Here is a 14,160-nt window from a genome sequence, read left to right as displayed (position 1 = left end):
TACATTGATGAAAAGTCAACGCACACACAAAATTTAAACATTTCCTTGAACTTAGAAGCTCTAATTATTTCGTCAAAATATGCAAACCTTTTAGATAACTGAAAATCATGCAACAAGACCCTATCTTGTTTCCTCGGAAGGAATTATTCCTCGTCGTGATTACAAGGGAAAAAACGATACACCAGTGCTTCCTGAAGTGGGCGATATAATGGTCCAGGGGGACGATAGAAGCTACAGGTATAGCATAGGATCCTATGGGTTCGCTTGAGTTGGAAAGCGATGAGAGAAAAAAATTTCTGAAGAAGGGGGCAATGGAACAAAAAGTTTGGGAAACTATGCCATAAACCATAGAACATACTCCGAAAAAAGATCAGGGCAGAACTCGGAGAATTCTTCCAACACATTGAGAAGAGCATGGACCCTAAAGTAGAAAGTCTTTCGGAGCACGAGCAAGCTTTGCTATGCAGTAAGGCTAATGTCAGATCATCCGGTCAACGCACGATGATGAAGTTTCACCATCGCTTAGATAAATTTTAAAAGCAAAGATTTTCGTTGCTGGCGGATTCTTTTCTTTATAAATTTTCAATTTGTAAAAAGAAATAGATAAGCATAAACTACAGTAATTTAAATATATTAATTTAATCAAATAATGTATTTTTCAAGTGTTTGCAGCACTCTGAGCATGTATATTTGTTAATTATAAATAATCGGTGGTTTTCTCTTATTTTTTGTTTGAAATTCCATTCTACGCGAAATGTCTGATGGGTAATCCAAATCGAAAATGCAAACTATATTTTGCCATTGCACTTAGTTTGTTTTTGAAGTGTTTCGCTATAGGGGAAAAATAATTTTTTGTGAATGAAAAAAAAGCTTGATTTATACCTGGAACATTGAATTTTTTTCTCCGAAAAGAAATAGTTTCACTGTGGCATTTTGTTAAAAAATATTTTGATATCATCGTTTATTTCAATTTGTTGGTCCGGATTTTGTGGGATATATTATTATTTTGAGTATAATCAATCATAAACAACAACTATCAGTAATAATTTCAAAAAGTTAGATAAAAAATGGAATTTTGTCTTTAAAATGCAAAGAATTACAAAAAGATAGAAAATGCGATAATCGTGTTAAAATGATTTTAAAAAATTACCGAATGCTATTATTATTCATTCATACTTATCAGAATGTGTTGATCTATATCGTTACTGTAGATCAAAAAGAATTTTCAAAAAATATGCACTAGTTTTTGAGCAAACATTTTGCGTAAGCGTTTTCTTTTGACTCAATAATAAAGTGTTCCAGACTATCCCATGAAATTGGACTGAAAGAGATCTCGACAACGGGATAAGTCCGGGGGCAGAGTTATGGGCCAGAGGCGTCGGAAGTGTTTTGGATCTGTGGGTGCTCGACTTGATTTTTATATAGGAGATTTGATTTCTGAATTAATTCCAGGGTTGCTACAAAATACTGTTGGTGCTCGAGCACACACTGCACCCTCGGCTCCGGTGGTTCTGGCGTTCATTCATCCATTCATTGCGACGCCGGTGATTAAATGATTGCCGTAAATTTTTGTGGATGTATAACCTCCTCGTCGTTAACGCCCATCCAGTCTTCAATCCCTATTTCAGCTTCCTATTAGTTCTTTGCAATTACTTTTAATGAAATTTTACTACCAGTCCTGCATGAGAAGTGTTTTGCTGTCCTTCTCAAAAAAAATTAAATAGTACGGATATTTTATTATGGCGTGGTGTCAATCTTGTCCCAACAATGACGATTCTCGCGACGAGATCTTTCATTTCCACTGGTGTCTCAGACATCAATTTTTATTCTGTTCCAAAAGAAAGAATCTTATAGATCAGGGGTTCTCTCAACATTTTTTGACTTGCTTTTTTAGTATATAATTTCTATGCCGTGAGCCTCTTTTTTATTTATATATCAACTTTAATGATTTATTTTATTTTCCTTGAGCGGTCGCCTAGCCTCTGGGAGGCCCGCGGAGCACCGACTGAGAAGCACTGTTGCAGGTAAACCCCGGAGAGTGTGGAGACCAAGGTACAAATCTACCTTGTCCAATCCACTGACTATTTTCCTGGTACTATGAGTAGAATGTGGCACTAGGTTCAATCGAAAATACTGTATTATTGATATTGATGTTTACCATCACCTTTATGTTTCTACTCAAAGAGTTTGCAATCACACGTGTATCGTAATAATTAAATAATAATAATAATATATTTCACTAACGCTGTGATAATCTTCATTCCTCATCACGCTTTACGATGTTGACATTAATTACTAAAGAAGGCATCCCTATCTATATCGCATCTCAAATTACTTTTATTCCTCTATTGAACAAAGAACTAAAGTTATACGTATATGCGTACTTTTCCATATCGTTTATATCAGTAAAAGACAATTCCTTGACCCATCGTTATCTTGACATCCTTGAGACCTGTTTCTGATGCATACATGTTGCTTCGTATCATTTTTAAATGAAAAATATTTTGTGAGTTTTTCCGCTTATTTGTGTACAACTACAGTTCGTCTCAAAAGTTAAGATAATGCACTTTTCTTAAAATAACAAGAAAAATACAGCGAGTAAAATTAGCACCTTTTAATGGATATTACCTGAAACATTTCTACATTTATTATACTACCGAAAACACAAAAATAGGTGTTTCAAAAGTTTAGAGAAAATTTAGATTTATAAAAATTATAGACTTTTAATAGCTAATAGACTTTTCATTTTTTCTAACAACCTCAAACACATATCCTCCATGGATCTAATTAAATTCTGGAGGGCTTCAATATCAAAACTGTACCATGCTTCCTCGATAGAGCAGTCATCAACAGTCGAAAAAATACTGTATTTCATTTGCAAACACGTTTATCGTAAGTATGCCCCATACAAGACAGGACTCATCGATGGCCAGTCTAAAGCCTATACATTTTCGCGATTAAAGAGCTTTTTATGGCGGCAGTTCTTTGAATAAACACGTTATGGATTTCATCTAACAAAATATGCGACGAGTTCGGAATTTTTTTTTTAATGAAAACCAACCAATAGTTTTACACTTTTATTCTATCACATCTCTGATACGCCATATAGACGTTATCTTCGAAATTCGCATAAAATTAAAAGTTTTTCTAAAATTTTGAGACAGCTATTTTTCAAAATTTTGAGTTTAAAAAATCCAAAACTTACTTCCTTAAAAAAAAAAAAAAAAAAAATCAAAATTTGAAACACAGTATCCATGGCGCAGTTAAAAATCTATAGTGTCTAAACTTTTGAGACGGACTGTATTATATACAATATAATCGAATAATTTACCTTTTATGTTTTTAGGTATCTGATGATGTTGGTATCATCGAAAAGGTAGATGAGGACTTGATGGAATGTCCTAGTTCTATTGTCATTGAAAATTACGATGAAAAACCAACTACCAGAATGTCTTCGCGGAATAAACTCGAAAAACAAAAGTACGTTAATTTATTTATCATTTTCGTTTATTCTGATGCCTATCGCATTCTAAAGCAAATATTAAAGTTGATATAGTCAATCGATTTAAGACCGTTGCTCTTATAATCCGGTCTTACTTTGTTACAACAACGGGAATTCTTGATGAAAGTTGCCCAACTTGGAGTGGATCACTTGAAACTCTTTGCGAGTTGTAAAGTGTTTTTTTGGCTTCGTTCCGGAACAATTTATATAGAGTGTGCTCTTGAAAAAACTGTGAACAAAAAAGAAATTTTGACACTTCAAGCATTAACAGTATTGTGGCATGTGTTCGACTGTAGATGCCAAACTCTATGACATCAATTACGATTATTCAAAAATGAATGATGGGAATTTTTGTGATAGAAAAATTGTATGAGCACGCTGTATTTTCTTTAGTTGTATCACCAATATTAATTATTTTTCTCTAACCAGGCAATTTAAGAGAAATCATGATGAATACTGTATACGTACACCAGTGATCATGACAAACCAAAAGTTTTATTATCAGACGGCTATAAGTTATCAAACCTATTCTTCGATGTTTTACATGACTGATATCCACTGATATACCTGGGAAATTATTAACATTATATTTTCATAAACAGATACGAAGGTCACTAAAAGTGTTTTAGCAGCTTTCCTTTGGATAATAGTATAAGGATTATTACGGTCATCATGCATATAAGATTATATTTTATGGAAATCTAAAATCTTTCGTCTTTAGCCTTTTTTAAGTTCCATATTTCAGGTTAGAAGGGACTTTATACTAAGCAAGGTTGACAAGGCATTCTGTTAGCAAGGCGGAGCCAATTAAACAGAAAAAAAATGGATTATTGGCATAGTCCCACTCACGAGTCGTGATTTTTTTATGATATCAATCTGAAAAGTTATGTAAATTTGGTGAAAGCTTTTGGTGATATTTCACTTTTTAGAGCAACAGTTAGAAACTGACAACATGATGAGTTTTAACATGGCTGACAGAGTCTGGAAGGGCAAAGCGGGGTAAACTGTGGTGCCCAGAAACATACAAGCGCTTTTTATTATTGGAAATCAAAATGCTCAACCACAGGAGATTTGCACGAGGTATTTCAGAGTGGTGACAGTTGCAATTCGTCAAGTGCAGCATCTGCTTAGATTGGCTCAGAAGTCGACTTGCTTGGTGACAGTTTGTGGTTGAAAAACTCCACAGAGAGAGTTAAAAATCTCTTTCAAACATCGTCACAATTTATGAAATATGAATTCATTCATCCAGAAACCAAGCAGCAATCGACAAAAATAACCAGACCTCAAAGTGCTGCAAATCTATTTTTGTGTTGTTACCTCAGAATAGTAATATAAAATTTTCTAGCTAATTATTTGCAACAAACTTCAGGAATGACGATCAAAGTCAGGTTCACGTGGATTGTATTTTGCATCATGAGAATGCCAGATACTGTGTTGTCCTCAAAACTTTTGCGTGATTATTTAAATTTCTAAAATTTCTAAAATTCTTAAAGTTTGATATTTTAGTTATTGTTTCATGCAGTACAGACTTGAATAAGATTCTGAATATCCTGTAAGAAAGTTACGCGATTCTTTTGGAAAGGGATTGAAAGACTAAAAGTGCATTGATGCTGAGCCGGAGTACTTTGAAAAAATAAGTAGAGTTACAGCTCCTCTCTTTTAACTATTATAATGAATTCACTGCTAAAAACTTTTCGAGTGGTCTACATAAGCCATTCTGTTCGATCCTTTCCGTCATCATTTCGGGTAGTATGCATACCACAAATTTACATAGCTTTCTTTTCTTCAGAAAACCATTCAGTTATCGTCAGTTCATCATCATTATTACGCATACTTGTCTATTGTTCTGAATATAGTAAGACGGAGTCTTTTTTGTGAAGAAGGGAAGACGTTGTGTATTTTTTCAACTTAGCAAATGCCTCATTAGTGTTTCCTTGGGAGCCTCCTCATTGTAAAAAAAGGATTTTATTTATTTTTCTTTTTTATGTGTTATGTTCTTCGTTTAACGAAGATTCCAGTGAGAACAAGAGAGAGCACTTGAAACGTTCGAAGTCCGAGAACTTCCCAAGATTAAGGTTTGATAATGAAACAACACCAACTCAAAGTACCATGAATTTTGTCAACCATCTCGAAAAAGAGAAGGGAGGAAAAAGGGCCAAACACTAGTACTTAGATTATGAAAATATATCTTTATACACAATAGAATAAGAGTGTGTATGAGATGGTGAAGAGGAATGGATGTGATGAGGAAGTTGACGAAAGTCTAAAGCTAATTAATGAATAATGTCTACGGACAACCACTTTAAATTCGGGAAGTTACGCGTAATAACAAAATACCCACGTTTTTTATTACCAGTTCCTCTTTATCCAACTTTCGAGTAGGTTCCGCACCAAAGTTCAAACCATGTATATCCACACAAATAAACCATCTTAATAACGCAGATGATAATGTAGATTTCATTTTTTGCGTTATGAATTTACTGAAAAATGATGAGGGAACACTTAGTATTTCTTATAACCGAAGTACTGTAATGTAAAAATGTAAGTAAGGTACACTGAAGTAAGTGAAAATTGGGGGTATGTGAAATCACACATGATTTGATAAATTCAGTTAGATTCTGGGAACGGTCTTTTGCGGAATTTTTCTTTTGTACTCACTCTATTTTTCAGTAAAAATGTAATTAGCTGTTGTTCCCTTTACATTTCAACTACTTCTGAAAATTCTAATTGATCTAATATCGATATTTTGGTGTCAAGTTTTGTCCTTCTTATTACCTGCTCATTTTTTTATATAATTATAGTACTTCTTCAGAGAGAGTAGGAATTAATAGGGTTAACTTTCTCCCCGTTTTTCCTGTATTGGGGCAAGTGGAACCAATGAATATACCAGTGTTTCCCAAAGTGGGCAATATCACCCCCTGGGGCCCTGGGGGGGGGGTAGATAGAATGGTCGGGGGGCGGTAGAAGCGCTATGGGTTTAGTATAAAATTCTATGGGTTGTCTCTTGAGTTGGGGAAAGATGAGAACAAAAAATTGTGAAGTGGGCGATGGAGCAAAAAGCTTGGGAAACTATAGAAGGCTAATAAAATAGCTAACAGGGCGGTAACTAGGCTGGGGCAACCACTGCTCCTGAGCCCTAAGCCAAATGCGGGCCCCACAAAAGTTTACATTTATTTTGCATAATAATAACCCTTTCGAGAGGGGCCCCGAGGAAAAGTCTGTCTAGGGTCCCGAGAAAGCACACTACGACCCTGTACGCTAACCTCGTACCTACTTGCGTTGGCTTTATCCACTGTAGTGTGAAACCGAAGGAAGGGATAACGCTCCTGAGTCAGAACAGACTTTTTCAATAGACCTAATAAATGAGTGTCGAGAAATAGACGAACAACGAAACTTCATAGATGTACTGTTGAAAACCATTCCAGAAGCAAAGATTAGTGTTCTTGTCACAACTTCACAAATAAAAAGCCAGTAAAGCTGTTTATTGGGCAACTAACCGAAGTTAAGACTCGTCGGGAAGAAAAATGTGGAAGAAGAATCGGTACTACATCTGCTTTTCAATAGCCCGACCAAACAAAAATGTAATTATTACGTAATTTTAATTATTATTATTATTATTAAAAATATAATGTATGATTAGAAGTGAGGAAGTTCTGCCATTTCTTTCACCTCTCAAGTTTGATTAGTCTAGGAAAATTCATATTTCCCTTAATATTTGCCTCATGTTAATTGTTAATTAGTATTTACGCGAGGGAAGGGTATTAATACATTGTAAATTTCTACATGAATCATCGTTTTATGAATGAGTTTGGGAAACAATGGAATATATACGCTAACAAGGGTCGTAACTAGGCTGGGCAACCGGAGCACTGCTCGTGGGCCCCAAGCCAAATGGGACCCCCACAAAAGTTAAAATTTTTTTGCATAATAATAACCCTTTCAAGAGGGCCCCCATCGGTCTTGGGTTCCAGTAACCCCCTCAAGGAGGCAAGTGAAACCATTGACCCGCTAAAAAAGTGGGTCGAAATTTATCTTGAACAAGGGAACCTACAGAAAATAAATTTGAACCATCAGCCCTACAAAACGCATGATTCAAAAAACCTGCTGCGAAATTTTCAAGTTTTGTTGACGCCTCCGACGTAAGTGCTGGGTTGAGTTTTTGCACTATAGAAAAAAGTAATTTCACTTACCTTCAGCGTACCTTACCTGTATTTAAAGTTTACAACATTTATATATATATATATATATATTACTTTGCATACAGTGCTTCGAAAAAGTCTTTCAATGTCTTCTGTTAAAAAAGCATGCTTAAATGCTTCAGGAAGCATCAGGGCAACTCTAACCAGATGCAGAGCCCGGTGTCAAAATAATCGTAGGGCCCGGACACACCGGGGATATCGAAAATAATTTTGTCCAATTCCTTAGACAGCGGAACTTCCCATAACAGATATTCCCCGTAGCGGACACTATGTATTCTGAGTATCGTGGAATAGGCCAAAAATGTACAGTATTCACTCTGTATTAGCTAATAACCCACTTTACGGACATAATTTTCAGTCCTATGCAGAATCACTATCCGACGCCTATTTTACGGGATCCGAATTTTTCTTATTTTTGTCGTCCCGAAATTTTCCGAAATATCCCGTTTTTTTGTACAATAGATTTCAATTCATTACTACTTGCAATAGCCCTTTATTTCTCATCCATTGGCAATTTTTTAGCAATTGCAACAATAAATTGGCAACATTTCGGTGACAATTAATGATGCCCCGTGTTTTTCTCGATGAATTTTTTGTAATCGTTATCATTGCGTAAGCGTAAGCGTTTTACTTAAAACGTCTTTAAGTCGTTATTGTTGTTGTTTTTTCATTCACAAAAAGAAAAACCGATTTTCCACTCATTCATTTTTAATTTCTATTCCTCGAGTGCGGTGCGACCACACGTATCTCACACCTCGAAGGTCAGCTCTGGGGAGCACCATGGTGCTCGTGAAGAACAGGTTATAGACGTTTGCTTAGTCCAGTCTTACAAAATTATTTGTCCATTCTCCCCATTCCATTGTCCGAAAAAAAAGTCTTATCTCCCCCCCCCCCCCCCCCACTAAAGGCCAACCCATTAGATATCAAGTTGCGTATTTATGTAGTTTCTATTGACCTCCCAAACGGCGATATCACCCACTTTTGCAGAAATTCTGTGAACTAGTTTGTCGCGACGCAAAGCTTTCTGCAAGCCATTTCACTGCAACTAATTTTTGAAATTCGTTTATGGCAAGTAAAATGGATAACTCAAAACTCGGTTAATCAGGCTCTACTGTATGAGATCAATGTATTTTATCCCATTTACGACCCTCAATATTTTGAAGCCCGGTACGACTGAATTCTCTGCACTTGCGTATGTCCAGTCCTGGACCCTCCCCTAGTGCGCTGCTTTGCTCGGACGGAGGTCCATGATGACGATAGCACAACGGTGTCAATCAGAATTCACCATAGTTTTATTCCTGGCAAAAATTAAACCCTGAAACGTTAATAAATTAATTAATTCTAATCTAATTTTTAAATCAACAGATATACGGAAGAAAACTCGTGGTGCCATCTATCCATCTCACGGCAAACCATTCCAAGATTTTCTCGTAAAAACGAAAGGGTATATTTGAAACTACAAAACTAGAATTCTACAAAACATTCAAAGTAGAATTATTTATTTTGATAGCTATCTCTAAACTTCAAAAAATGAAAATATGATTGATTTTATTTACGGTCTACAGCGTAGATATATTTCTCGACATCGCATCTATCATTCATTTCTAGGAAAGTGTAAGATGCTTTTGTTACCTGTTCATGTTGGAACCATTCATCTTTTCTTCTTCTATTTTACCTACTCGTGGGAATCAGTGAAAATAAAGGATGAGGCGGGGAAAAGAGGACACATGGTTGTTGTTACACGCTGCTGCCATTATCGTTTTCCTTTTATTAGGTTACTTTTTTTGATTCAATCCCGTTAGAATTTCGCAATTGTATTTTACCCTCGTCTTCATTAGAGAAATTTACAAGCTATAAGTTGAATGGGATGCAATGTTTCGTGTATATATATCCAAGGAATATATGCGTACATAGAGAAGGGGGGGGGGGGAATGTGAAGTTTACCCTTTTATAAAATCATGACATATCGAAGACACAGGATCGTGCCATGGTTGTCCGGTGTAAGGCATCATCCACAATGAGCCGGACGTGGAAAAAAAATTACTCCACGTCTATGGGACACAACACATTGCAGCGGTTGATGGTGTTTTCCGGTCTGGATGACCGGAAGGATGAGGTTTTTCTGTTTTTTTTTATCCTGTGGGTGCTTTTTTGCTCCCTCATATATGCTCCCAAGTATTTATTATTATTATGTTACTATATGTGTCCTTTATATATCTCTTTTTTCACCTCATTCACGAGAACGATTATTGGTCACGTGATGCCACACACGGTAATAACGTAATGAAAATATCATTCTGTGTTTTACGACCATCGCGGCAGTGTTTCCAAGTTAGAGATTGTCAAGGATTTTAGGAAACATGAGAAATAGGAGCTAATTATAGGTACGCTTTTCATTGGAATTTCCTTTCTGAGCTAGCAGTTATATAAATGGACCTATCCCTAATATTTTTCTTTGTAGTGACCAATCGGTTATTCATTTTGTTCTTGTGAGTTCGGTAGTACATTATGCAAGTCCGATCACAAAGAGTAGATCAGTGTGATTTCTAATATTTATTTGTATGGCTTCTCAGAACGATGTCTGATATTACGAGCGAGGTGGAGATGGTCAATATGGTCAATGAAGAAGAGACACAACCAAAGACGGACGTCGCACAGATTGATAGTGTCGTAACTAATCAGGAAAATGCACCAGAACCAACTGATGATGACAGTAAGTCATTTCAAATACATTTCCGCCTCTCGTTTTCCCTTGAATGATTGATAATGAAGTTAAATGCCGAGAAAACATCTCTTATCGCAGTCCCGCTTCTGAAATGACACAACTCGAAATAGTGTTCATCTAGTGATATGACACAGTTCATGTTTCTCAAACGTGCATTTCTGTTATCATCAAAAATGACATCAGCCACAGTAGTTGTATTATAAACAACAAACAGCTAGTGTCGTTTTTTATGATATCAGCACATGTTAGAAACAAATACAGTGTCACATCGCTAGATGAAAATTATTTTGAGTTGTGTCACTTTAGAGGCGTGGATACTACATGACTATAAACATTGATTATTTTACTTCCGCTCTCTCTCTCTCTGTCCAGTTGTGTTTTAAATACCGCAAAATTGAATAAGCACGTAATTTTCAACTGAGTTGGATTAAGTCAAATATATGTGCTTCACTATTTGCTTTTTGAAACGTTTCCGTTTATAACGAAAGTGTCTAATGATGAAAACCCTCGGAGAGAGAGTATAATCTCTGATTCTTTTAAAAATAATTCTCGATTGTGGAATACCAATCCTTTACACCAGGCATCTTCAACCCGTTGCTCGCGAGCACCACGGTGCTCTCCGAACCACCCACAGTGCTCGATGCTCGTGTCCGATTTTGTGCTCGCGAGCACTTGATCAACAATCCCAATTAAACAACTTGTACACATTGCATTCAAGGATTGAAATCATTCTAATTTCATGCATTCGTATGTCAAACTTGCTGTAAGGGTGCTCTTCTTTTGATGACGGGTACAGGCAGTACTCGCGACTAGAATAAGGTTGAAGACCTCTGCTTTACACGAACGTCTATTTAAGGAAATGCGACCGGAAAACCTGACGGTTAAATAATCTCAGGCCACACCCATTGTCTTAACAACGGTATCGTTGCTTGTAGGATACATTAAAGAAAAGGAAGATAAGATGACAGAAAAAATAACCAGAGTCTGAATCAAGGAAGAAAGACTGAAATAAGTTGGAAAGAAAAGCATTCGCGCAATACAAATATTCCATGCATAACCAATTTTTTGTTTCACATCACAATATTCGAATATGTTGTTTTCTCCAATTTTTTTACCTGTTTTAAAAAAAAAATTTAATACAACGTCTTGTTACAATCTTTGTGAAAACACTTATTTCGATAAAGAAAGTCATTATTACGATCTGGATCTTACTTTTTTATGTAAGCGAGAGTTCACAATCACGGGGAAAATTGTCGTTATAACGAGCTTCCCGTTATAAACGAATTTCAATTTTCTGTCAGGTTATAAATTTGTAGAAAATTTTTGATACAACTTCTTACCGTTTTAGATAATCTTGCTCTTGTATTAGCGAATAAACTGGAATATGCGAAATTGATTATTTTTGCTACATCAATTGATTCTCTAAGACGTTTTTTGCATAGAATTTCGTATTCTCAAAACTATCTAGTAGTCTGACATAACAATTAATATTCCCAGTTATTGCGTCACTGCTCAATTTCATAGCTGTATGGGGGGGGGACTTTTTAATATTTTTCCAGAATCGTAGTTTTTTAGCACAATTTTTCCAACCGTTTTGAAACGACTTAAAAACACTAAACGACGTTTTTGAAACACCACGTTCATTAAAGTGTAAGACTTTAACACTTTCACACTAGATGACATGAACTACCGCGTGGTCATTCTGACCGCTTTTCAAACTTTGATCGCTATTTTTAACTCCATTTTTGAAAATTTCCCTCCGTGACTTTTTTAATTCATCGAAAGGAATCTTTTGGAGCGGAAACGAAAATTTTATATGATTCCGTTGATTTTTATAAAAACTAATTTTACCTACATATGGAACTACCGAGCAGTCATTTCGACCATTTTTGGAAATTTCGTTGCTTAACCAGATTTTAAATACACTATGAATGCATTTTTTAGGAGAAATAAAGTTATTCATTTTTTCTTCTATATATATATATATAAAACTATGGTATAGAATCGTTCATGTTTCGTTAGATTTTAACGGGTAAGAAAACAGACAGGGTGTTTCAAAAGAAAATGGGCTAATTTATAAAAGGTGGTGGAATGCATTGAAATAATCAATTTTTTGTCTTACAAATACTTGGTGGAAAATAGGGCACGAAGGTGCCAAAAGTGCTCTTTAGGGTAAAGCGAACGAGGTGAATCACATTTTATTTTCTTCCATTCATTTTGTGGCCGCAGCCCCAGTTGTATGTGCCAAAGTATCAATTAAGTGGGAGTAAAAATTTTATAGTGACCTTAGATCCCGTATTTTTTCGGACCGAACCATTATTTTCCATGTTATTTAGAATCATTATACAATTATATGATAAGTGACAAAATAGTTTGTCTATTCTAACGACTTGAAAACAAAAGCGACAAAATTGCAACGACAACGCCTCACGTTCTTTCTGCTAGTAAGCTGAGTATCAGCTGCAAACATAACATTTTCTTGACAGTTCCAGCTGGGATGGGGATGGAGGAAGGGAACATATCGTAGGTGGTGGCACCCTACGATGATTCAGGTCACTTGAGCCCCCAAGAATTTCTGTGAAGCGTGCCCTCAATAATAATATATCAATAATAATAACATACAAGTTATAATTATTATTTTTAATGCTAATATTAAAAGACATTATAACTCACGGACTATGTTTGGATTTGATACATTTCGTATCTTATAAATGATAAAAATACTATATGCGTATACCTGGGACACTAAAACACCATAAACGAAAAATTTCTCTCAATTATCCAGCTTATATCACTGGAGAGAGCACACGGAGTTGCCCGACGGCAGCAACATCTTGGGCTGCAACTAGGGGGGAAGCAGGCGGGTCTCGTGCCCCGGCGCTAGACCATAAGGGGTGCCTAATTCACCCTATAACTGCATCTTCTACATTCAAGGGGGTGCCAAAATTCCCGCTTGCCTCGGGTGACATTGTATCTAGCTGCGGTCCTGACAACATCGAATACAAGGATATCACGTGACACGTGTTTAAGGGGGTAGTAGTGCACGCGCGATCTTGGCTTCCCATGTTTTCCTATGGGAAAAAATCCCTTGCATTTAAGGAACATTAAAAAAAAAATTTCTATTCTCCTTAGGGCTTCAATTTTTTCTTCAAATTTTATGGATATTTTTATATAATTTAACGAGGGCTTTTAGGATTTTTGTTGCTGGTTATTTTTCTTTCAAATTTTAACTTTAACAACATGTAAATTTTTCAAAAATCACAAATTTTACCGATATTTTGTACCATAGTTTTTTTGAATAATTTTAATATGAAATCATTTCGTTAAAGCATGTCACGTCTCAGTGCTGAGAGTCGCACGAAATTTCAAGACATTTGAACCAGTGGTGTTTGAAAAAATAGTCCTTACCTGACAAAAAAACATAGTTTCGACAACAGAGCATTTTAATGGAAAATGTTAGCATATTAAACGCCATAAACGTTAGCATGCCTGCTAGCAGTTTATATAAAAATATTTTAAAAATACTTCAAGTGCAGAATAGAATAGAAACTCGAACGCAGTTGTACGCAGAAATTTTTATGGTATTTAAAACTGTATTTGGAAAATTTGTGTGCACCAACCCCCTTAATGTTCAAATGAGAAAGTACAAAAATATGAAGGAAGGATAAAAAATATTACTTTTCTGGGTCCATAATGACTCGCGCAAATCACTCGTTACAGCGAAATTTTCATTA

General features: G+C 35.7%; 1 protein-coding gene across 5 annotated transcripts in view; it reads left to right on the top strand.

Moving 5' to 3' along the window:
- Positions 1–14,160, top strand: part of LOC149085248 (uncharacterized) — a 109,539-nt gene that overhangs the window by 17,615 nt on the left and 77,764 nt on the right. For all 5 annotated transcript variants that reach the window (XM_089233147.1, XM_089233146.1, XM_089233143.1 and 2 more), the window contains exons 2-3: positions 3,347–3,480; positions 10,275–10,414. In XM_089233147.1, coding sequence (XP_089089273.1) covers positions 3,392–3,480; positions 10,275–10,414 — 229 coding nt within the window. In that variant the 5' untranslated portion in view covers positions 3,347–3,391. The remainder of the gene's footprint in view (positions 1–3,346; positions 3,481–10,274; positions 10,415–14,160) is intronic.

The sequence above is a fragment of the Pholcus phalangioides genome, unplaced genomic scaffold, assembly GCF_987345545.1.
Source record: "Pholcus phalangioides strain wild (caught in Gottingen) unplaced genomic scaffold, Ppha-v1.0 ptg000007l_1, whole genome shotgun sequence".
NCBI lineage: Eukaryota > Metazoa > Arthropoda > Arachnida > Araneae > Pholcidae > Pholcus > Pholcus phalangioides.
The sequence above is the reverse complement of the archived record's forward strand: the minus strand, read 5'-3'. Positions and strand labels throughout refer to the sequence as shown.